Genomic DNA, 26,429 nt, shown 5'->3' on the forward strand with positions numbered 1-26,429 from the left:
CAGTCTACTAATTCTAACCCCCATACCCCCCAAAAAGGAAATGAAGTTAGTCTTGCATGACTTGTTCTCGATGAACCCATGCTGGCTTGTGCTGATCACTATTTCCTTTCCTAAATGCCTACTTTAATAATGCATTAAAGAGTATTAACAGAAGTCATTCAAGCTTACTGGCTTATAACATGGGAGTAGTCATCTTTCCTCTTTTGAGAATTAGGGGATTACATCAACTTTCTTTCATGTGCTGTTCAGTGGAAGATGCTATCACTTCATGTTGAATTCAGCTTTATAAGAGAGGTGTTAGAGTATTACACTGCTTAATTGACTTAATTTATATAGGCATAGTAGGTACAGAGCCAGTCTCAAAGCCAGGAAAATACTGGCTATGTGACATTGCAACTTTTTCAAGACTATAAATTGCAAAGAAATTGTTCAAGTGATGCTTTGTTCAAGTGCTCTAACTCACCCAGAAATCCAATATACCAATGAAATCACAGGTCCAATCCCTATTCTCTATAATTTTAAAACCATTGTGCTAATTAATTAGCATGTAGTGATAACATTAAAATATTTATTAAAGATGGTGTTTTTGGTAATCCTGATGCTATAATTTCTAAAAGAAAATGTATATTGGATTTTGACTTAAAACACTTTATTTGTGCATGTAGCATATTATGTAAGTGTGAAAGTGCGTTTGAACCTTTATTAAGCATTATTATTTTATAGGTCCTACTAAGAGGCTAGTGATAGAAATTACAAAGAACGATATAATCCTTGCTGTCAAGGAGCTGACACTGTAGTGGTGGAAAAACAGTATGTATCTATATAAGTAAATAAAGAAGAAATACAAATAGAAACAAGGTAGTCAGCAAGGGAAAATACTTGAAGTTGGAGGGATCCAAGAAGACTTTTGTAGAAAGTAGTGTTTGAGATGTATCTTAAAGGAGGTGAGGGACTCTGTGAGGCAGAAATGAAGGAGGATATTCCAGGAATAGGGGGGAACTGGTACAAAGACAAGATGGGACATGGAGTACCATATGTGAGTAACAGAGGAGGCCAGATTGCTTGGATTATTTGCCATGTTGTGCTGGGAAGTGGAATGTTGTAGATGGAAAGATAGGTTGTGGGGCCAGGTTATGAAAGGCTTTACAAGCAAGAGGCATTTATATTTTATGCTAGATGCAATAGGGTAACACTGGAGTTTCTTGAGTAGGGGAGTAACGTGATTAGATATGTACTTAAAGAAAATAGAAGGCCATTTTAATTGTCAAGGAGAGAGGTGAAGGCCTGAACCATGATCATAGCTGTGTGAATAGAGAGAAAGTATCAAATGCAAAAGATATGGACATTGAAATGACTTAGAGTGAGGGAGAATGAGAAGTTGAGAATACTGCAGATATAAGTCTGGAAGACTGGAAGGACTGATAGAAATAGGGAAATTTGGCAGAAGGATTCATTGTAGGGGAAAAGATGATTTCTGTGTTGATTGTGAGATGTCTTTGAGTTCTATGCAGTATTAAAATTCCAATAGCCAATTGGTAGGGCAGGCTTAAATCCCAGAAGAAAGATAAATAGATCTGCATATGAATGATAATCACCAAGAAAGAGTATAGAGAAGAAAGAAGAAAGATAGGTCCTTGAGGAATACTCACAATTAAGCATGATGATAAGATAATGATTGATGAGAAAAAATTACAAAGTGCCACCTCCCCACCCCCCCCAAAAAAGAGTATACAGAAGGAAAGGAGGGTGGTCAGCAGTATCAAATGAATGCGGCAGAAAGATAAAGAAAGATTGAAAAATAAACTATCAGATTTCCCAATTAAGAAATTGTTGATGTCTTTGGAAAAAGGATATTAAATTAAATGGAAAGGTCAGAACTAGATTGCTAAACTTGAGAAGTGACAGGAAAGTGGAGTAACCCATAACTCTTTTCTAGGAATTTGAGAAAAAGAGATAACTTGAGAGGAAAATAGGCTCTAGTGAAAGTTTGTGTGTGTGTGCGTGTGTGTGTGTGTGTGTGTTTAAGGATAGGGGCGACCTGCCTATGTGTACTTACTACTTAAATACTTAAATGAATCTATATTTTCACTAGTATGGATATTCTCTCCAACACTGAAGATTGTAATCCCTCCTTCCCCATCTACTTCTCATAGAATCATAGAATTTCAGTTCTCAGGAACTAAAATGGCAATCTAGGCTAGCTTGTATCTAAAAAACGATATAATCTGCAATATATCCAACAAATTTATCTAGCCTTTGTTTATCTAGCCTTTGCTAGAAGACCTCCAATGAGGGAGAATCCACATGTTCAAGGCATATATCTCTGAACTGTCAGCTTTAAGGCATACATGCGTGAAATTTCCCACATGTGTCTTGTGATTGGCTTTCTTGCTCATATTAACTTTTTCTATAAATAACATATCTATTTTGAAACATCTCTAAAATGGTAAATACTTTATAATCCAAATAGTTACTTAGAAGAAACTGTCCATTTGCCAATGTTATATATTCTTTTAATAAATAGATCCTGCTGTTTTTTTTTTCTTGTTCACATATGTTGTGAATGGTGAATCCATTTCATTTCTCAGTACAAAGAACTCCCCAGGAAAACTGTTCATAATGCTTTGAATTTAAAACTACTCAGCTCTCAAGACGGTGCTGGATACTAAGGACTATATATACTTGGCCTTTTTTCTTTAGCTCCCTATACTTACATTTTATTTTTCTCACTGAAGACATAAATAGCAAACAAAGAAATGAAAATCAGAGAGGAAAAAAGCATTGCTTGTTTTTACTCATTTTGTGTGTGTCTACCTAGATCAGCAAAACTATTCCCAAGCTGTTCTAAATATAACTTTCAGTTAGCTTCCACCCAGAATGACTTAGAAGCATAGAAATCCTGAGCCAAGAGGGATCACTCATTATTTCTATGTGGTTAAGCTGAAACCACTTGGATCAGTGTGATGATGAAATTCCTTGGTATTTAGGTCTGTTCAACAGGGAAAAATCTTGGTGGAAGTATAGGAGGGAGGCACAGTAGTGTAGATGCAATCTAATAGGTGTAGTCAGAAGATGATTAGCTAAAGGGGTTTTAATGGAACCACCTTCTTCAGAGTGTTAATTCAGAGATGGGGAAAAAGAGAACCTTCAGGAACAGTCACAAGGTAGACAAGTGCCAAATCAGAGGATTTTTAGGAAGAGAGTAATAATTATAGAGACTTTAAAAAGAGGTTTCGTATAGAAATCTAATTTTTGAAACTACTATTTGAAATTGCCATTTATTATTTATTTTCTTATATTATATATAATTGTTTTTTATATATTTATATAATTATTATTATATATGTTATATATTATTCTTATATTTATTTTTCTCTTTGTCAATACTAACAGCTTTGCTTCTTCCTACTTTTTTTAGAGGTTTCAGTCGAGATTTTAATTCCAGTGATGCTATTCTTATTCAGTGAATCAGTCCTCTTTTCCATCTGTTAATGTTATTGTGCTTATATGGTGTTTATTTAAATTATTACTATTATTTCAGGTGCCCTGAAATCTTTAACCTTGTTCAAAGGTTTTATTTTAAATGCTGCATACTTAAAGTGATTCATGTATAGACTGTATTCAAGGGTTGTGTGAGCGGATAGAAAATAAACAAGGGTGATTGGTTAGAAGACTGATTCATGGGGCAATATGAGTAAGAGCAGAGTTTGCCTGAGATTAATAGGCCGTGGTGCTCTAATGAGAGTTGGCCATCAATCTCTCTCTCTCTAAGGAAAGTTACTTGGAAAGAGCAGCAGTATATGGCCACAATTGTCCGATTTAACTTTGACCCAAAATGTGGGCCAAACAAGACTTTCCCTTAGTGATAACCGAGAGCTCAAACAGGACTTAGTGCATGGGTTCATGGACTAGGTGAGGCAATAACACCAGAATAGAGTCTGTAAACGTCCAGTGGCAAAGGTCATGCCCAAGTAATGAAAAGGAAGAAATCATGTTTTTATTCCAAAGCCCAAGAAGTGCCCTAGGCAAAGGGCATGACTGTATACTCAAAGGAAGCTATTAGTAGGATTGAATAGCAGAAACAAAATCAGCAGAACCCCAGCAAAGGCCAGTGACAAGGCAGGTCAAAGGAAGGTACAGACAACAAACCAAGCTTTTGCCAAGATATTGAGCAATATGTTATTCTCAGTGGCTGAGGAGTGCTGATTGTTTCTATGTCAGGACTGATCAGTTCGTTTAACAGATGTGATGTGCCTACTCTCCTCCTCCTCCTTGGCCTCTCTGCAGGCTTTGACCTTTTTGATCACTTTTTTTCCTTGATATTCTTATCTCTAGATTTTCATGAGATGACTCTCCTCAGTTCTCCTCCTATTTATGTGACATTCCTCAGTCTCCTTTGCTGGATTTTATCCAAGTCAAGCCTGCTATGAGTGTCCCCCAAGGCTCTGTCCTGGGCTCTCTCCTTTCCTCCTATTCTGTTTCAATTGGTGATCTCATCAACTCTGGTGGATTCAATTATCATTTCTATGCTGACAACTCGGATCTACTTATCCAATCCTAACCTCTCTGCCGACCTCCAGTGGATGTCCTGTAGACATCTTAAACTCAAGATGTCTAAGACTGAACTCATTATATTTCACCCCAAATCTTGTCACATTCCTAACTTCCCTGTTAGAGCTGAAGGTACCACCATTCGCCCAGGCTCACAGTTTAGATGTTTGTCTTCCTCCACTCTTCACTCTCACATTCCCCATATCCAAGCCATTGCCAAAGTCTATTGATTTTTACCTTCAAAACATCTCCAACATAATCCCCTTCTCTTCACTAGCAATGGCACCACCCTGGTGCAGCCCTCATCACTTCACACACCTGAAGTATTACAATAGCCTGCTGGTCCATCTCTCTGCCACAAGTCTCTCACCACTCCAGTCCATTCTCCACTCTGCTGTTAAAGTAATCTTGGTAAAGCAAAAATGTGACCACATAACCCTCCCCCCTCCCCCGAAAGTTCCACTGACTCCCTATCACCTCCATGATTAAATAGAAAATCCTTTCTATGAAATTCAAATCCCTGCAGAACTTGCCCTACCTCCTCCCACCTTTCCAGTCTTCTTACACCCCCTTCTCATATTCTTTGATACAGTGACACTGACTTCCTTGCTGTTCTTCAAACAAAACACTTCATGTCCAGACTCTGAGCTTTTTCACTGGATGTGTTTCATGCCCGAAATACTGTCCATCCTGGTTTCCTTTAAGTCACCGATAAAATTCTGTGTTCTAAGAGAAGCCCCTTGAGGAGCTCAGAGGCAGGGACTGTCTTTTGCCTTCCTTTCTAGAGGCAGGGACTGTCTTTTGCCTTCCTTTCTATCTCAAGTGCTTAGCAAAATGCTAACTAACTAGCAAAGATGCTAGTAAATGTGTTCTAGCAGGACTGACAGTCTGAACTAGTATTATGGACAAGCTTATTCATATGAACTCTACATAATAAGGAATTTGTAAATTCGATGTCTATATGTTCAAACTCCTCAGGACACAAACCTTTTGCTAATATATAGATTTTTATTTTAGAGTTTTAGCCAAATAAGATCATGTGGACTAATGAATAGTCACTTAATAGAATTTGTTTAAATCAAATTGGATTGAATTGACATCAAAAGATAGATTCTATTCTGTTCCTGCTGACCTAATGGCTAATGCTGGGTCTAATATTCACAGAGCTCCTATCTTCTGAATTGTAGTATCCATATAACACATTTTATTCATATTCTTTTATCTTAAATATTTCTATGATATGTGAAATTAAGTAAAATTGAAATCTTATATCAATATATACACTATTATAATTAGGACTGTGATTTTAAGAAACAAAGTTTCATGTTAAATTTATACAACTATAGGGTTTATTGATAATATAAATGCAATTTAGTAGACAAATTCATTAAAAAAGATACAAATTACATCACCCTTCCCCAGTGCCATCTTAGGACCTTACTTTAGTGTGCTTCGGTGAGCTGAAACAGCACACCTGAAGGCAATGCTGAAAATCAGCTCTAAACAAGCAACAGAATTCTTCTAGATTGTGTAAAAATAGAACAAACAAAGGCGGCACAGACACTATGAAGTTTTATACTGAGGTAGGGAAAGGTAGCTGTAGCTTCTTTCCAATATAAGTAAAGTAGACCTCAAGTACCTTGAAATGTATCAGTCACAAATAGTTTAGAGCAGAATTAACAGCAATAGTTGGGGGACCTGCAGAATTTGTAGGCTGGGGATTTATTACATAGATATTCCATTATTCTAGGCAGCTAAGTCAGCATATCTCCTCTCCTGGGTAACGAATCTTGTCTAACCCAGCCTGCATTTGCACATACTCACATATAACACCTGGGTTTAATTTCCATCTCTGTCAGTGAGCAGATGTATCTCCCATGATCAAGTTATTTCATAGATCTATGGCTTTTCCCCTCTGTAAAATGAGTCAATTAAAGCAAATGAAATTAGATAGCCTTTAAAACTAAAAATTTTATTATTTTCCTATTAAGTAAGCAGGATTTTAAAAATAAAAAGAATATTAAATATAAAATGATTAATTTTGTTATTTTCAGCAGTCATCAGCCGATCCATAAACTTTCAGTTATGAAGTATAGGAGATCATAGTTCATTGTCAGTAGAGATAATTGTGTGATTTTCTATGTAATATACTAAAGTATTTAACATTTCTGAATGTTTCTTTTAGATCTTCCCCCTCCTCCAGTGCCACCACCTGCTATAAAATCTCCCACTGTCCAATCCAAGGGACAGCTAGAGGTTCGACCTGTAATGTTGCCAAAACTCCCCAATGTAGAAGCAAGAGTAGACAGATCATCAGAAAGAAAAGGAGGGAGCTACAAAGGGAGAGAAGCATTGGATGGAAGACAAGTTTCTGAAATGAGGACAAATCCAGGAGATCATAGAGATTCACAAGAATTGCAAAGTGATGCAAAAGCACGAGGAAACAAGGCATCAAAGCGAGAAATTCCACCAGCAAAAACTCATCTTGTCCAAGGTATTTTTGTTTTAGTGAAAATATTAGCTGAGGTTATAAGGATATTATTCTTTTAGATCATATATACATATACACACACACACACACTCGCACACACATACACTCACACACATACACACACACACACACACACACATATATATATATATATTTATATAAATAATCTTTTAGATCTTATAGGGAAACATTTATTTTTACTATTCTGTTCTATTGCTTATGACTGGTTAACTCAGTTGGTGGGAGTGTGTTGCTAGCTATGAAACCACAATAATATATTTGACTCTGTTATGGGCCAATTAGCTTCATTTTGTCCCGTGGCCAGGACTCCACCCCCGTATCAGCCATTTTCCTCTCTATGGGTAACATAATGGGTAAAGTTGGCTAACCATTTCAAGCTGAGTCTCACAGAATACATTCTTCTCTTCAGCTCAGTCTAAGACGTGGTGCCCTACTATGCAGGCTGAGAAACTGTTTTATTTTCCACTCTTCTTCCCCACCTCCTAGGAGTGCTCAAGACCCTAGGGAATAATCTGTACTAATTAGTCTCACAAAAGGCAAACTTACAAACCAGGATGTCAAGTTATTAATTTTCAGAATTAATCTGGCTTCAGAACCAAAACTGGTCATCAGCGGGGAGCACTTTGGAGTTGGAGTGAGGAAGATCTGAGTTCAAATTTAGTCTTAGATACTTACTAGCTGTATGACCCTAGGCAAGTGACTCTACTCTGTCTCCTCATCTCTAAAATGGGTATAATGATACCATCCACCATCCACCACCCAGGGTTGTTGTGAATATAAGATGAGATAATATTTGTAAAGTACCTTACAAACCTTGAAGTTCTGTATAAATGTTGGCAGTTATCATTGTTATTATTCCAGGGAACAAATTATAGATATTATTTGATGAACATAAAATCTGAGCAAATTAGATAGATGTTCCTATGAACATGAGGTAGCCTAATGAATTATTTTCTCTTGCCCTCTATAAGAAAGCCATAGAACAGGAATAGAGACTGGCTATCAAGAGTTAGACCGGCCCCGGAGTTGGGATGACCTGGGATCAAATCCGGGCTCAGATACTTAGCACCACACCCAGAAATAACTGGCCGTGTAACCTTGAGCAAGTTACTTAACCCCAATTGCTTAAAAAAAAAAAGAGTCAGAAATGCCATTTCCCTAACATTGCTAAAAAAATACTGACCAAATCTTATTTCATTTCACTTTTTCTAGATTCCAAGGTAGTCACTATATTTTTTTGCATTTATTGTTTCATTTATTTCCACCTGGCATAATTTCCAGGCTCACTTCTAAGAGAAGCGTGCTGACTTAAATAATATAATGATTGATTCACTTTCTTTAATTGATACTGTCTTGATCATCTCTTATGCTAGATGGATTCTAAGGTACATCTCACCTTGGGTCTCTTGTTTTCATTCATCTCCCATAATAGAAGGAGCCTGAGTCAGAGACAATAGATAGAGAAACACAAATCCATCCTCACTATTGGAAAAACAATTCAGAATATATGCCTTACCAGCAGGGAGGACAGAGGTATGAGTAGCATCATTCTTACATACATCATTAGACTTTTTGAGTGTTATTTTTTCCGGACTTGCTATCATTATTCACACTAAGACAACATCTAGGTTCCCTCAATGAATTCCATTGATCAGACCTAGAAGAACTATTTTTTTCAGTACTAAAAGATCAGGCAGATGTGATTGCTAAGCTGCTGTTGATGATCTCTGAAAGTTATTAGAGAATAAAGAAGGACCCATATAGGGCTAAAGAAGGGCAAATGTTCTGATTTTTATTAAGGTGAAGAGGATACACTCTGCAAACTAGACTGATGAATTTGACATATTCCTAATAATACAAGATGATTTGTGAGCATTTAAAAAGGAAGGCAATGATCCTTAAAAGTCAACATGACTTTACAAAGGAAAAATGCTTTGGACTAACCTTGACTATGCTTGACTAACCTTTTTTTTTTCTCTTTTTGACAAGGTTAGTGGACTGGTACAAGAAAATGCTGTAGATACAGTATTTGATTTCAGCAAAACATGCAGCAAATTCTCTCACCAGACCAAATGGAGAGAGATGTAGGTTAGATAATATTTGGTGGATTGAAATTGGTTGAATGTCTATTACCAGACAGTAGTGAAAAAAGACATCAAATTAAATTTTGAGAGACTGCTTTACTAGGGTGTACTAGGAAATTGTCCTTGGCTCTGTGATGTTCAGCTTTTTGATCAGTCCCATAAATAAAGCCATAGAATGAATTAAGCTTGTGGGTAACACAAGATCTAGCTAACAGATTGGATGATAAGGATAAAAAAATGATTTCAATATGCTGAGTCAGTAGGTTAAATTGAATAAGACAAATATAATAGGAATGAATTAAAAAGTGCTACACTTGTGTTCAAAATATCACCTTTGCAAGATCCAAATGGGAAAAATGCAGCTACACCGTTTATGGGGAAAGATCTGGGGAATTGAGTGACTAGTAGGCTTGGTGTGAGTCAAGACTACAGTGACAACCAAAAAATCTAGCATTCTTCTGGGCTAGATTAAGAGTCTTAGTGGGGATAGGGGATGGGGGGGGAGAGAAGGAAGAGGAGAGAAATTGAGAAAGAGACAGAATACTCAGGGCAAACTTAGTGTCTTTAATGGGGAGGAACTGCCGTACTATCTTCTGATCAAGAGTTCTAAGTACTGCATTTTAGGAAAGACATAAATAAACTGTTGTGCCCAGAATAGAGCAACCAGAAAGTTGAGAGAATGGCTACTTGAAGGAACTGGGGGTGGGTAGCCTGGAAAACAGAAAACTTAGAGGATAGAGATACAGATTGAGAGTTGTTGTCAAGTATTATATGGTAGAAGCCCCATGAGCAAAACTAGGATCCACAGATGGAAATTACAAAGAGAGGAAGATTTAGACTGAAGGTAAAAAAAAGAAACTTCCTTATAATTAAACTATCCAAAAAGTGGAGCAGACTGCCTCAGGAGGCAGTGGATTGATCTTCACTAGAGGTCTTTAAGCATAGGTTAGATGACTATTAGTTGGTGCTGTTAGGAAAATTCTTAGATACTAGTTGAAATTAATGGCTTTTGAAGTCCTTCCCAACTTTTGGATTATATGATTCTATGCTTTTCATCATTCTGTTTTGCAGTTTGACTGCAAAATGACTTTCAAATAATACATATTTCATGTTGTTTACATATATTAATTTTTTATGCAGAAGATATTCTACCATACTGTAGACCTACATTTCCAACATCAAATAATCCCAGAGATCCAAGTTCTTCAAGCTCAATGTCATCTAGAGGTTCAGGAAGACAAAGAGATCAAGCAAATGTGGGTCGAAGAAATATTGCCGAAATGCAAGTGCTTGGAGCATATGAAAAAGAAGTGGATAATGAAGAATTAGAGGTATCAGCTGTGAAATCATTGTTTTGTATATATGTTTATGCCTACTTAATATCTGTTCTCAAAGTTGGGTTCAAAAAAATCTCTTAACCCACAACAATATCCTGGGTTTTCAAAAGTCATAGTACCACTGGAAAACTATTGGTCATTTTTAAAGTATTATTCATATTTATAATTCCCCACAGGTCACTTTCTTGTAGGTCTCATGTTCATCGGTAGATTTACGTTGCTATTTTTTTCACAGATTACACATAGGAGGCACTGGAATTCTCGGTCTCCAGCCTCAGAGGTTCACTGTTGATTTCTTAAGACAGGCAGCCAGGGGCAGCCAGGTAGAACAGCGAGTGAGAGCATCAGCCCCAGTGTGGGGATGACCTGGGGATCGAATCTGGGCTCAGACACTTAGCACCCACCCAGAAACACCTGGCCGTGTAACCTTGAGCAAATTACTTAATCCCAATTGCTTTAAAAAAAAAAAGAAAAGCAGACAGCTTTGGAGGGGTTAATAACCAGCTGTATTCTAATCTAGTCTTCTCAGATGGTGCCTGAGAGAACCATATCCTATAGCATTCCCTAATTACCCTTCTGGCAGTGGCTGGTGAGAAGTGGGAAGGGGGTGGGGCAGCAAGTACTCCTATATCTCGATGGGGTCAATCAAGACAGATACACTTGTGCATTCCCCTAAATCCCCTCAAACCTCAATGGGGGCTGTTTGAGGCACAGATTCCCCTGTGGGTTCCCTATGGTTTCCCCCCATTCACTCATCAGTGCCCACCATCTTTATAAGGCAACAAGACAAAGCAGGCATCTTGCCAACATTAAGCTCACAAATTAACTTTAGCAATATCATCATTCTGTGCAAGCATAGTAAATATTACATTGTCACCCCTTATCTCACAGCACAGCCTCAGTAGGACTGTCTGTCACTATGATTCTGGGAACTGCTATCCTTGGGGTTATTCTGGGACTTATTATCTAACACCTGGAAACTAGACATTCCCATGGCCATGGATCCTGAGAAACTAGCTCTAAGAAGGATAAAAAATAATCCTTACATATACTATATAAACCACATATTTAGAAGCAAGAAGGACTGATTTAGAGAAATGCCTTTTCAAATACTGTAGCGTGTTTTGAAGAATCATACTTGATTTTGATCCCATAATATGTATTGCTTATCATAGTTCTTGAACATCACGACCTTTTTACTAAGAACTTATTTCCCTTTTTTCATAAAGCATTCTTTATGACTAATCTTTTGACAAGTATATTTGACCCCAAATTGTTTATTGCAACGAACATTCTATTTACACTAAAAAAAAGAAAGGATAGAACATGAAGTCAATTAGGAATGCTCATGTTATTTCTCTAAGAAGCCCTGTGGATTTGGGTTTTATATTAAGCTTTGGAAAAAATTCTTATGTAATTTGTTATAGATTACAGAAAATAATATCATAGATCCTAAAACAGTAATATTTTAATTGATTGGAATTCACTGTGCCCACGAACTTGCATTCTCCTCTTTAGTCCCCCAAAAGCAACTTTTAAAATACAAGAAACATTAAAGGCTATGTTTTATTTCTTTTACAGGAAACTGAAAGCTGAAGAAGTTGAGCTACTTTTAACGGGCTTATATCATCTAATGTGAAAATTATCAGTCAAGAAGCCTATTGTCTGATGACATATGACACCAGAAATTATGTTTAGTGCAATCAGAGTGTACAAATTTTCATTTATTCCTCTCCTCTGAATATCATTTTTAAAAGTTTTGTTGGGAGTTTTATTTCTGTGATCTAATATCTTTCCCTATATAAAACCTCTTATTTTTCCTCCATGTGGCCCCAAGCCCTTATATTTTATCCCCAGCAAGGGAAGAATTTACCTGTGGAGTACAGTGAAATTTAAGCTCTCAAAAGTTGGTGGAAGTGCCAAAGATGATGGTGACATGTGCATCTTGGGTACCTTCTCTCAGAAGATGCTATTTAGAGTCACTCATTGCTTATATACCAAGTATGGTACATTATTGATAAAGGACACAAAGTTGCATACAGTCAACTTCATGAAAGGGCTTTTCTAATATAGTATTTTTCCTATAATTCACTGTTAATGCAGATCATAACATAAAAAAAGATTTTGTTTGTTTTTTTTCCCCACACAGGTTTGTTTTTTTCTAATCTGCCCCTCATCTCATCCTTTGCAGGATTGGGGAGGGGAGGGAAAGCAGGGAGGGGGACATTGGGGGATGTAAGGTAAAAGCAAAACTACAAGAAAATTGGGGTGGGAGGAACCATATTGTAAATATATATTCTTTTCAACCCCTGTTGGTACTTTATTTTTGTCTTCCTTTCCGTCATTGAAGTACATTCTTTAAAAAAAATAAAAAGTAAAAACAACATCCTTTTGGATAGATAGGTTTTAAGCCAATGGAATCTCTGGTTGTCTAGTCATTGTCATAAGTAAGTCTAGCAAAAAACCTTGTTCTATTTTTCAATTTAAAACAATTATGATACATATTAAAAACAAATAGATGGTTTTTAATGACCAATTAAGTAAGGGCACCATCTTAACTGGCAAAAATTTCTTCTGGAAGTGTCAGTTCACCTTACAGAAGTGCCACTTAAAGAAGTTTGATTTTTTTTTTTTTTGGTAATCACTGTTTTTTTTTTTTTTTTTTTTTTTTTGGTTTTAAAAGCACAATCACTAAACTTTATTTGTAAACCATTGTAACTATTAACCTTTTTTGTCTTATTGAAAAAAATGTTCAGAAGTTTTTCTTCATCTTTTTATTAATGCTGTTTGTATTTGGAATATTTGAATGATGACAGATGGTAAAGTAACTTACATACATGCTTATTTGTGGACCATAGGGCAAACATTTCTCACTTTTCCTGGAGTTCTGGAAAATTTGCAAGTTTAATGCAGCAAAACTTACAGGATTTTCATATAAGCTCAAATAGAGGCGTTAATTGTTTAGAATTGCCAAATGATGCCCTCTGTCTGTAGTTTTTTATGATCTTTTTTTGTTATTATATAAATTTCCTTGATTTTGTCATTGGTGCTAATTGAAAATAAATGTGTGTTTTCATGGACAACTATCAGAACTAGCCCCATTGAAATAATTTTTTTTAAAGTTTGGTATGTACCAAAAGTTAAAAGTGTTCATTTAGGTAATTTTTAAAAAGTTACATAGAAAGGCTGTGCAGTACTAAGGGAACAATCCATGTGATTAATGTTTTCATTATGTTCATGTAAGAACTTCTTATTTTTTAGCCATAATTTTGCATACTGAGGATCCAATAATCAGAAAAAATAATTTTTGTCACATTATTTATTAAAAATGTTCTCAAATACATCATTCTTTCTCAAGTTGTTATTGCTTCTTATTTTCGTCTTTACACAAATAACTATACTTAGTAGCAGAGTCTCACTAGCTTAACATTTTACCAATATAATGTCAGATTAAGTAAAGCTTAAGATTTATATTGGTATTCAGAAAGAATAACACCTAAGGAAGTCTTATATTGCAGTCACAATTAGAGTTATAACTATGGAAGAGAAAATGTGTAACCCATGGTCTGCATAGTTCTAAACATAGAGCTTCAGATTGGGGGGGTAGGGTCTGGCGATTCTCAATGGTAATCAGATGCTCAGTTCACTCTTTTCCTCCCAAAGTTTGATAAAACCGGAAACTTCTGAAGTTCCCACCAGTCTAGGCATTTAGCTGTTTTCTATACCATTAGGTCAATATTCAAAACCTTCTTAGGAAGGAATATTGAAGCAATAAAATATTGCATCAAATCAGAAGTGAGCAATGTCAAAACAGTCAAATGTATCTACTGTGATTTTAATCAGAAGTTTCCTCCAGTGATTTGATGGCAGCTCATCTATTCCTTTATGACACTTGTGCATCTACTACTTGAGTTTACCACGTGAGATTGACTTAACCTAAAACGGGCCAGGCAACGTTGTTAGGTGGTGCTGGTGATTGTCCTTCATTCTTAGAGAGGACCAAAGACATGAAGAGGGGGATGTTTTGACTTGGAAGTGAATTGAATTTAAATGAGGCAGAGCTGTGCAAGGTCATCAGTCTCACTCCCTTGTCCAGAGTCATCAGGGTCCAACGGCAAGACATAAGTTTAGACAGTCGGCAATGGCCAAGGATGCAGTGGAAGATCTCGGCCTTTTTAAGCTAAGGGTCTTTGCCAGGTCTCAGTTTGTCTGAGACAACACCCCTTCTGTTATTAAAGGAAATAACAAGAGTTTATAGTCAATGTCCTCTGTTCAGTGCCTCCAGGTATTCATATCTATAGAAGAAGTGATCAACTCCCATGTCAGACTATCTCCTTCTAGCCTAGAATCAATACAGCGAGTAAACTTTATCTAAATGCTTCTCTATGAGAAATGGTTCAGATGAAATCCTGTAACAGGGTCTGCTAGTTCCACAGAAATCATCTCTAGGTTCGTATAAAGCCATTATATATAAATCACATAGACTAAATACTGTGTGACAGTATTACCTAATGAGACAAACTGTACAAGCCACATACAATAAAGCAGCTTCATTCCTTAAATGACACTTTTGTTGTTGTTTCCTTTCTTATTTAAGGGAAAAGGACGCCTTACAATATCACTCCCGTGGCTCCCAGGACACCCTGCCTAGATGACGAAATACTGCCTTAGTGATGATCTCATTCAATCTCTGGTTTTTCATCTTTTTTTTACAAAGATGTCATTTCTGCATATAACTCCCCATGCTCCACTGACAAATAAACCTTCCCTTCAAACAAAGAATAATAGTTAAGCAGCATCCAATTGACAAAGTAACCATAATATTCTATGTAACATTCTGTACTCTTATGTATTCCCCTCTTGACTAAAAAGGTTTACAACCATAAAAATATTTTATAGAGCTAGAAAAAAATTATAACAAAATTCATCCGGGAGAAGAAAAAGCCAAGAATATCAAGGGAATCAGTAAATGAAATGTGAAGGAGGGTGGCCTTGCCATACCAGATCTCAAGACTGTATTACAAAGTGGTAAATGTCAAAATAATCTGGTACTGGTTAAGAAATAGAGTAGCAGGGGGGCGGCTGGGTGGCACAGTAAGTAAAGCGCCAGCCATGGAGTCAGGAGGACCCGAGTTCAGTTCCGGCCTGAGACACTTAACACCCACACAAAAATATGAGCCGTGTAACCTTGGGCAAGTTACTTAACCCCAATTGCCCTCCAAAAGGCAAAAAAAAAAAAAAAAAAGAAATAGAGTAGCAGATCAATAGAATAGATTACATATACAAAGATACAATAGTGTAAATGACCATAATAATCTAGTGTATGATAAATGCAAAGATCCAAGCTTTCTGTCACCATTTGACAAAAACTTCTGGGAAAACTAGAAAGCAATTTGGCAGGAACTAGATGTAGTAAAGCATCTCACACCATCTACCAAGATAATGTCAAAATGGGTACATGATTTAGTCATAGAGGGTGAAACCATAAGCAAATTAGGGGAGCATGGAATAATTTACCTGTAAGATCTATGGACAATGGGGAAATGTATGACCAAACAAGAGAGAGAGAACATTATGGAATGTAAAATGGATAATTCTTATTAGATTAAATTAAAAAGGTTTTGCACAAACCAAACCAATGCAGACAGGATTAGAAGGAAAGCAAAGACTGGGGAAAATTTATGCAGAAAGTTTCTCTGATAAAGGCCTCATTTCTCAAATACACAAATAACTGAGTCAAATTTATAAGAATACAAATTCCTCAAGTGATAAATGTTCAAAGGATAGGAGCATGCAATTTTCAGATGAAGAAATCAAAGTGCTGTGCCAATGCAATTTTTACAGTGCCAATGGTCACTATAAATATACCTGCGCAGTGTTTGATTGCAAAATATAACAGACTCTCCATATAGAAGACAGAAGCAGAACATTTATTCAGACATCAGAAAACCGAATCTGTTGATTACATCATAGTAGCAAAGAAGTTAATAAGCCACAGCAGCACAGAGAACCACAACATCTGTTAGCCTTCCCACAAACTAGCACAAGCCTAGCTGTCACAGCAGGTGGCAAACCCCAACTTTTACTCATAAGCCTAACTGTCTCCCTTGGATCCGTCCTATCCTCCGAACCATGTTTAGCTGCTCTGACTTTCAGCTTCCTGTGGGCTCTGCTCTACTCTTCAGCAAACTCCCACTACAGGCTGTAGCAGCAAGCACCCTAGCTATATAGGATGGCTGCTAGCACAGGCTTTTGAATCTGCTTTTATAAAGGAAAGAAACTCAAAAAGGGTTTAAACAATCTTACTTTAATCAAACATATATCATTTACCTAGTTCAGGGGAAAAAGTCGGCACCCTCAACTTCGGGGGAATACAAACGAAAGTTACAAACAGACAAAAATACAGATAGAGAAAATAACACAGTTCAGCAGACCAACAGACAGGGCTTCTAGCTGTCTGACCATCACATACATACAGTTAGTCACCAGAGAGAGAAGCACCAACATCTGGGTTTTCAAAGCAGGGGGGATCAACAGCTGTCCACAGTCTCATCTGGCCAAATTACACAACTCTTCCCATAAGCGAGCCCCAAAGTGAAACGTCACCTCAGAGGCATATGTAGCCTTCTCCAGGGTCAGAGAACATCACAACCCTTGACCCAGTTGACTCAAAGTAACAAAAGTTGTGTCTTTCTGAAAAACAAGCCTCCTACCACAGGCTCCATGTGACCACATGAAGTCTATTAGAGGACAGAGTTGATTTTGAAATGAAGAAAGGTCCTTAAATTCACCTAAGCCTGTTAAGGACCAGGGAAGATCTTTAAATTCCTATTATCTTTACACAGGCTCCATGTGATTGCATTAGGCCTATGAGGGGGCAGGGCTTATCTTCAAAGCAGAGAAGTTATTCAAATTACCTTAGGCTTATTAAGGGGCAGGGAAGATCTTCAAATAACTATTACCATCATACAAAGCTATCTACAATCCTATAACAAAATGTTCTAAATCACTATTGATTAGAGAAATATAAATTAAAACATCTCCGAGGTACTTCCTCACACCTATCAGATTGGCTAATATGACAGAAAAGGAAAATGACAAATGTTGGAAGAATAGACCAGGAGAGCAGTGAAGCACTCTATCTTCCCCAACATCCCCTCTTAGCAATGAATGTCTCTGATAAGGGACATATTTTCATGGGAGTTCTTTTTTTCTTCCAGTGATGATTGATGTTTAGACATCCTGGGAAATATCTTTTCCCACTTTGACTAAATGAATTAAATCATTTATTCCACAGGTTGAAAATCTGTGGCCCCTGCAAATTCAACTTGGTACATGTGTTCAGACCGCAGATAGTCATCTAGAACAGTCCTGTCAAACTCAAATAGAAATGAGGGCCATTAATCCATACCTAAAGATCTCTTTGGACCACATGTTGACTTAATTTTGAAATGCATTTTTATTTATTTTGTTAAATATTTCCCAACTACATTGTAATCTGGTTTGGGCCATATTCAGCATATCATAAGAATGTTATAACCCGTGGGTTGCATATTTGACATCTGGTATAGAGCGCAGTTAAAGACAGACTATTCCAGATATACAGGCCACACATAAAGTACATACTGCCTAATATCTATGTGGGTAGACTGAGCTGCTAATACACATCATGTTGCCAAAGTAATGTATAACACACCAGACAAATGGGTTGGATAGTAAACAGTTTAATGAATTCAGAATCAGGAAAACCTGATTTCAAATACTGCCTCAGACCCTGTGTCTGGGCAAATCAGCCTTAGTTTCAGTTTCCTCATCTGTAAAATTGAGATAATAATAATAATAATAATACCTATTTCAAGGGGCTGTTGTGAGGATCAGATGAGATAAGCACTTTGTTAAACAAAAAGAACCATGTAAATGTGAATATTATGCCTCACATGCGTTTCACTGGAAGCTGACGTCATGTTCACCTTGCCCATTTGTAGCTGGATAGTTCTTAGACCTATGTGGTGACCTTCTTTCACTTCTGCACCCTCTATCGGTGAGTTAGTATATTCAGATAAAGTCTAAATTCTGGACCCCAAATTGGTGCAGTTAAAATGGACCTCTCCCCAGTCCCTGCTCAATCATGCTCTAAGATAGCCTGAGTTTGCTCAGGGCCCCTGCAACAGCACTGTCAAGTAGGAAAGATACAGCTTCCAGATTTAATTCATTTACCTAGCTACAGGTCAGGGGAGTTTTGATAGATTTTCCAAACCTCTCAATTACTACTTACATCCAGGTCATGCTACAGAATAATTGTCCAACTGCAACTAGTGGACAGGCTCTTGGGGCCCATCATCAACTCCACTCAGGGCAAATGGGGTCAAGTGGCTTGCCCAAAGTCACATGGCTAGTAAGTATGGCAAGCATCTGAGGTCGGATTTGAACTCATGTCCTCCTGACTCCAGGGCTGGTGCTCTATTCATTGCACCACCTAGCCACCCCAAAGACTAGCATTCTTGATGCTGTCCAAAACTAAGTAGAAACTTTAGGGTTCCGACACAGTAGTCAAGAGAAACTCAGAAAAATAAATATATTTAAACAAGTGGATGGTACTAAATGATGATTAAGCAGTTATACTCTAATGGGAGGGGGTGACAAATGATCCTTGAGGAAAATGGGAAATAATAATAGCCTTTATAGATCACTGAAGGTTTGTAAAACATTTTATAAATGATCTCATGTTATCCTCAGCAATAATTTTGGATGGTAGGTACTATTATCACCATTTTATAGATGGAAAAACTGAAGCAAATAAGTTGATTTCCTCAGGTGCATAAAACTAATAAGTGTACAAGGCCAGATTTGAATTAATTTTCCTGACTACAAGTTAAATGCTCTACCCACTGAACCACCAAAACAGAATATACTACACAGTAAGTGAGGAACAAAGAAAAGAAAATTACTATTTCACATAAATGGGAGAAAGAAGGAACATGTCTCTCAGGAACCTCATTCTTACCAGACGCAGGAGAATATTGAACACATATATAGAATTTTTTTTGTCAAAGTGCATTACACAGGGAAACATGAAATGATAGAGGAGAGTTTAATATTAGAAAGAGATTGAAGTAGGGGAAGGACTAATCACCACTCAAAGAAAAATAATTTTTGGATGGTCTATTATAAAGCAAAAAGATTAAAAAGAAAATATAAGACCCAGAGATTGGGATCTTGGTCTGGTGAAGGTGAAGAGAGGACAAAAAGAGAGGCAGAAATAGACCAATGTAGAGTGCTAGGGTTAACCAGATCAGAGGGAATTCTTTTCCTGCCCTTTCCTTTGTAAAGAGGGAGCAGAGTTTAAAAAAAAAAGTATCATTAGTGTGGTGATTCTTTTGTGGAAAGAAGCACCGATGGAAAGTCCAAAATCCTACAGACCCTTAGAAATGGATCAGGGGAAAAGCTCCCGAGAAAGTATGGTGGGAGAAAAGACTTGGCCAAGACTGAAACCGAGGCCTCTCGCCCTCTCTGCCTCATCTCTCTATGCACATTGGGAAGTCATATTTGCTCCATCCTCTTCAATAGTTCCCCTTCTCTAGCGTGATAATTTTTAGACGACCTCGGGGTCGTGACCAAGTTTCCACAGCCTATCCAAACATCATTCTTGTGCAGTGACACTAAGTGTCCTGAAGGAATTTTCATTCTTTAGGCTTAGGTTTCAGCCTATTGACTTATTGAGCATCTTATCACTCGTCTGTTTGTTTTGATATTTTTTCGGGTAGACAGATGGTGAAGTGGATAGGGTACTAGACTTGGAATCAGGAGCACTTATCTTCATGATTTCAAATCTCGGCTCAGACACTTACTAGCTGTGTGACCCTGGGCAAGTCACTTAACCCTGTTTGCCTCAGTTCTTCATTGGTAAAATGAGCTGGAGAAGGAAATGGCAAACCAATCTTTGCCAAGTATCTTTGACAAGAAAACCCCAAAGAGGGTCATGAAGAATTGGACACGACGGAAAAACAACCTAACAATAACAATGTTCTAAGTGGAATGGGATTTCCATCAAGTAGATTTTAATAAAGAACCTCATGGCACTACCACAGGTTCTGAGATAAAATGGTCCCTTCCCTCAGGGGCTCCAATTATTTACACCCCCAATATCCAGTTTTTGAAGTTCTATCAAGAACTTTCCTTGTTGGTGAGAATCAGATCTGGAATAGAATTTGCCCTTGTTGGATCCTCTTCCTTCTGATGGATGAAACTATCATTAAGACAAGTCAAGAGAGAGAGTTCTTTAGCATATTTCTGGAAAACAAGTCTTCTATACTATTACAGCATGTTTCTTTGTTGGGTCTGTGACCAGTTTCCAGAAATCTTTATTTCTCATCATCATTATGTTGTAGTATACTTTAATGAAGTTTTTTTGACCAGCAACTTAAAACTTCTATATCCTCTCATGAATCATTACTCAGACTCTTCCAAACTATTCCCAAATATGACAAAATCACTTGGAAGTAATTAATGTCACTGACCTTTTATTCTGCAATCCATTTAAATGTGGACTTCCCAGAAATCTCATATTGGTAAAATTCTACCAGTTCATTCAAGAAGCCTTTATTAAATGTTCACTATGTTTGTTACCAGGTACTGTGTTAAGCACTGGAAATATTAATCCAAGTGAAAAGAAATACAGTCCCTACTCTAAAGGAGCTTACATTCTGTACTGTGGAAGACAACACATAAAAGGAAGCTGAAAAGTGGGAGAGACAAAGAGAAGATACCTGACTAGGGCCATGATGGAAAAGTTCAAAGGAGTGCAGTCTGGTGAAAAATGAAGGGACATGGCCTAGATGTCTGTTTAAATAGAGGTCTTGGAAGAAACTCTCTAATTTGAGGACAGGAAGGGGGCAGAGATTCCTCAGAGCCATGAGTTCCAGGGACATTGTAGAGAATCCCAGAGGAATGCAGCCTGGTGGGAAAAAAAAAAGAGATGACTGACTTGGATAAATGAAGGTTATCTTTTTGTCTTCTTTCATAGGGATTTGATAATACCTATTGCATGTTCAGAACCACTGACTGCCTAGATGATACTACAGAAAATCTTAAATTTACAATCCAAGGTATACTGGATCATGTTAGTTCTATTATTCAGAATTCATACACATCCCAATAAATCCCGCCTTCTTTTACAACACTACTATGGGAGAGGCAGATGTACTATGAGGATCCATCATTAACCATTAATTCCTGAAGTCCTCCATATCAGAGAGAACAATTTTTTAATGAATTTTTTCAAAAATAGCAAGAATTGCTACGTAAATTTCGCCCTTCATGCATATTCTGCATCAAACTCATGCCGTGAAAAGTTGGGAATGCTCACCCAGAGCTTGTTTATCAGAGATGTGTCCTGGGTACCACCACTCCCAATTTTACAATTGTCTCCGAGCGTTTAGTCTAGGTACCAAAGAAATTCAATTATAAAGAAGACTGAGGAGCCCTACAGATTGGAGCTAGTGAAAAATATAGAATAGGTCCAATTTCAGTGACATCTTAACTAGTCACTATCATCCTACAAGAAACAGATTGCATGTAAGGACACTGCCCTGAGAAAATAAAGAGAAGACAGCAAAGTCTCAGAGAGGGGCAAAGCATTAGAATGGCGGAAGAATGGAAAGCTCGGATGACAAGCACATTTTCAGTAGCAATTTTTTAAAATTTTATTTTCTCATATGAAAATAAAAAAAACAACAAAAGCTCAATTAAAAATTAATTAGGGGGGCGGCCAGGTAGCACAGAGAGTAAGAGCACCGGCTCCAGTGTTGAGAAGACCTGGGGATCGAATTCCGGGCTCAGACACTTAGCACCCACCCAGAAACACCTTGAGCAAGTTACTTAACCCCAATTGCTTAGGGGCGGCCAGGTGGCTCAGCGAGTAAGAGCATCGGCTCCAGTGTTGGGATGACCTGAATCAAATCCGGGCTTGGATACTTGGCACCACACCCAGAAATAACTGGCCGTGTAAGCTTGAGCAAGTTACTTAACCCCGATTGCTTTAAAAAAAAAAAAAAAAAGAATTAATTAGGAAAACTCACTGAGGAACTCCTGGGAAGCTAGGGATTATAAAAGGTGGAGGTGGCACTGGGAACCCTAATGGAAAGGTATGGAGGCAAAAGGCAAAATATACCTACAGAGAAGAGAATGGAGGTGAGCTTAGGTGGAATATGGAATGCATGAAGGAGAGTAAAGAACAATGAATTCACAGACTCTTAGACTTACAGATTTTGAGACAGAAGGGAAATTTATGATCCTACAGAACAACTTTGAGGAAAATAATGTTCATAAAGTTATTTGTCAAAGATTGTATAAGTAGTGAGTAGCTGAGTCTTTTTTCTGAGAAGACCTGGGTCTTTTTTTTTCTTTTTCTTTTTTTTTTTTTTAGCAATCGGGGTTAAGTAACTTGCTCAGTTATTTCTGGGTGTGGTGCTGAGTGTCTGAGCCTGGGATTCGATCTCTAGGTCATTCCAAAACTTGAGCCAGTGCTCTTACTCACTGAGCCACCTGGCTGCACCAAATCTTTTTTTTTTTTTTTTTGGCCTTTTGGAGGGCAATTGGGGTTAAGTAACTTGCCCAAGGTTACATGGCTAGTTGTTTTTTTTTGTGTGGGTGTTAAGTCTCTGAGGCCAGAACTGAACTCAGGTCCTCCTGACTCTGGGGCCAGCACTTTACTCACTGCACCACCTAGCCACCCCAGACCAGGGTCTTCTAAGGTCGAATCTAACACTGTCCATGGTACCACACTGTCAAGAAAAGATGAGACTGAAACCAGATTGTAAAGGCTTAAAATACCAAGCAAAATGGGTTTTGATCTTCACAACAACCTTTGACAACATAAAAGCAGGTATTGGTATCTTCATTTTACATATGAGGAAACTAAGGCTCAAAATGTTTAGTAACCTTTTGCCTTTAGTTACACAATTATGCAGATAATAAGTGGTAGGAACCAGACTGGGATCTTCTGCCCTCAAGTCCAATACTTGTTTCTATCATTCCAGGCTGCTCCTCACTCTGATAGAATGCCAAAAATAATACTGTCCTAAAATCTGAGCACTCATCTGTGAGTGTAATTAGAAGCATTTTTTCCGGTTGCTTATAAAATTTTCACTCACACCTCCTCCTCCTCTGATTTCTATTTAGGGAAAACCAATCTTCTCCAAGGGCTTAATTTATAAATGTTGAATTAATTTCTAAATTATTTCCCCCTCCCACCTTCCAAAAACAAGCATTAAACATCTGTTGTACATATAGTTACAGTGAATTCTAAGTTTGAGATTCTCCCTGAACACAGGTTTTTGTATCCTAAATCCTTTTATTCCCATAACAGACCAAAAAAGAATTTGGTGAAATGCTTCAGGACAGGGGTATATAAATATAATATAGAAATATAGAGTCCATTGGATATAAATATATTACCTTCCAGTTCCTGACTAACTGAAAACAATAATAGCTTTTAATGCTACATTGTATTCTTTTATCAACTAGTTAATATTCTTAAAATCCGAAAAGCATATATAAACTATAAGTCAGTTTAAATAATTTATTAATAAGAGTAGAAGCAATACAGAATAGTTTAACAGGTTTGGGATAAAAAAGTTACAAATTTGTTTTACAATGTGATGCATATATGCAAAGATATTAGCTAATGTACTATCCCAAGCTTTGGCTCAGACATAATAACTTTGATCAAGAGGAGATCAAAAATCTTGGAAGCAGAAAGAGAAAAAGTAAATAAGGAGGAAGTTCTTTGTATGTTCAAAGAAGCAAGGAAGTTCTGTCATGGCAACATATGAAAAAATGACAATACCAACTGAATTAATGTACAGATTAATGTCCACCTCATACAAATTGTCGATTTGATGCTGTTTGAAACTAGATAAAAGTCATACAAATTCATAATGAATTAAGGAAAGTCCACAATCTCAAGAAAAATAATGAGAAATATAAATGAAAGGAGCATTACATTTGTGAAGCTCGTAAAGCTATTGTCTTCAAAATTATTTGGTACTACTGAAAAAGTAGTTTTTTGGAACATATCAGAAAAGTAAGAGATAGAGAGAAATGAAAATAGCTGTCTATAGTTTGATAAACCCAATGTAAGAATGGGCCCTTGTTGAATGCAACTGAACTTGTGTGATGGTAATGGGAATTTGAAGATCTTCCCTGTCTCTTACTAGAACTAGGGGAGTTTGAAGACTTTCCCTGCTTTGAAAGTAAACTCTGCCCCAAATATGTTGAATGTAATCACATGGAGCCTGTGGTGGGAGGAGTTTGCTGAAAGGAAGCAGAGCTACAGGAAGCTGGGAGTCAGAGCTAGACTGGACAGCTGGGGGAGACCATCCTCGGGCAAGGAGTCAGATAGTCTAATGAGCAGATATTGATCTTCTCTTGGTTTGTGGGAAGGCTGCAGGATGCTGTGGCTCTCTGTGTTGTCATGGCTTGTTAACATCTTCACTATGATGCAATCAGCTTACTGCTTTTAGGGTTTGATTTTTTTGGTGTCTAAATAAATGCTTTGCTTCTGTCCTCTATATGGAGAGTTTACTATATTTTGCGATGGAGAGCAATGCGGGAATACTTATAGTCATGGTCTTTATCATGATTGTGGGTGCTGTAAATATTGCCTTGGCATGACACCTTGCCTGATCTCAGAGCTACAAATTGCCTGAAGGTGATTGAAACCAATTAAAAAAAAAAAGAACACTGAATGCAGTCATCAGAAGGGGCTACCTGACTTTGATCACATGATTGAAGCACATCCAAATGGGTTTCTCCATTTCACTTGGAGCCTGAGCTTAGTGTTCTGACCAGATGTCACCATTTCCCCCCAGCCTCCCCAAACTTTGTCTATGGACTTCTGGTTGTAATGTAAAACAACATATGTAACAGCTTATCAAGGCTGTCTCTCATGAGACTCCTCCTGGAAATGTATTTAACCCTGCTCTCCACTGCCCCTTTTGGGCATTCTAGTACTCTGATGACCCTGGATTGCAATTTCCTTGCCTCAATTAAAAGATCCTAGTTTTTGCTGTTTTGGTGGTCTTCTTTATTTCAGGTTGGCAGCCTTTTAAAATTTCCAAATCTGAATCTGGTAATTGGCTAGGAAACTAGGTAGATTGAAGTCATTTCAGGTATAATTGAATTAATTTACATATCAAGTATTTTGAGGCATCTGCTATCTTATTTGCACATGAAAGGCAAATGGAGCCGATGAATTTGCCCTCAGGCACAAACTGTTGATACTTTTTCCTTAGTCATTCATTTATAGCCAATAGCAGAACCTCAGAGTTTAAGAAAATTTGGGGAAACTGAACAATAGAGCTATTTCATGATTATTGAGTTAGCTAGTTATAGTAAGGCCCTATATAAGTACCAGAAGTTGTTAGTTATTCTAATTATATGTGGTCCTTTTATGTGTATTTCACTTCCATGTTACAATACTCCTATGGAATATTGGGGAGAGTCTACTCTATGTTAGGGGAGAGATAGTTCTGTAAATACTGTTCATACTAATCCTATTTTTAGTAAATAATTATTTACTATAATAAGTATACTAAATATTATAAGTATTCTAAATAAAATTTACTAATAAATTTTCAGTAGCTGCCTCTTTGCTAAGAGCTAAATAAGTTTACTGACTGAAGAGAAAAAACTTAAGAATAAGATAGTCTATAAGGAAGGGTAAGTAAAAAAACAGTTAAACTAAACCAATTCAGAATACAAAACAGATGGGTAAAACAAAATAAAAGCTTAATAAAAGAAGAGGAAGGAAGCTGAGTGTGGCTCTCAAATTGTTAAGAGGAGATAGATACAAAGGTATAGAGATGATAACAGGGTGTGAATGTGCTAATGAAGTGCTTAGGAGGTGAGTTATGAACATTAATGGAGGTCATTATGGAGAGTAGG

The 26,429-nt window shown here is 37.2% G+C and overlaps 1 protein-coding gene across 2 annotated transcripts in view; it reads left to right on the forward strand.

Moving 5' to 3' along the window:
- ROBO1 (roundabout guidance receptor 1) overlaps positions 1-13,827 on the forward strand; it is a 210,131-nt gene extending 196,304 nt beyond the window's left edge. For both annotated transcript variants that reach the window (XM_069100504.1, XM_069100505.1), the window contains 3 exons: positions 6,737-7,045; positions 10,288-10,478; positions 12,066-13,827. In XM_069100504.1, the coding sequence (XP_068956605.1) occupies positions 6,737-7,045; positions 10,288-10,478; positions 12,066-12,080 (515 nt within the window). In that variant the 3' untranslated portion in view covers positions 12,081-13,827. The remainder of the gene's footprint in view (positions 1-6,736; positions 7,046-10,287; positions 10,479-12,065) is intronic.
- The last annotated feature ends 12,602 nt before the right edge of the window (positions 13,828-26,429 follow it).

Source organism: Petaurus breviceps, unplaced genomic scaffold, assembly GCF_028583685.1.
Source record: "Petaurus breviceps papuanus isolate PSGF00001 unplaced genomic scaffold, PetGlider_PUasm1.0 419, whole genome shotgun sequence".
Lineage (NCBI taxonomy): Eukaryota > Metazoa > Chordata > Mammalia > Diprotodontia > Petauridae > Petaurus > Petaurus breviceps.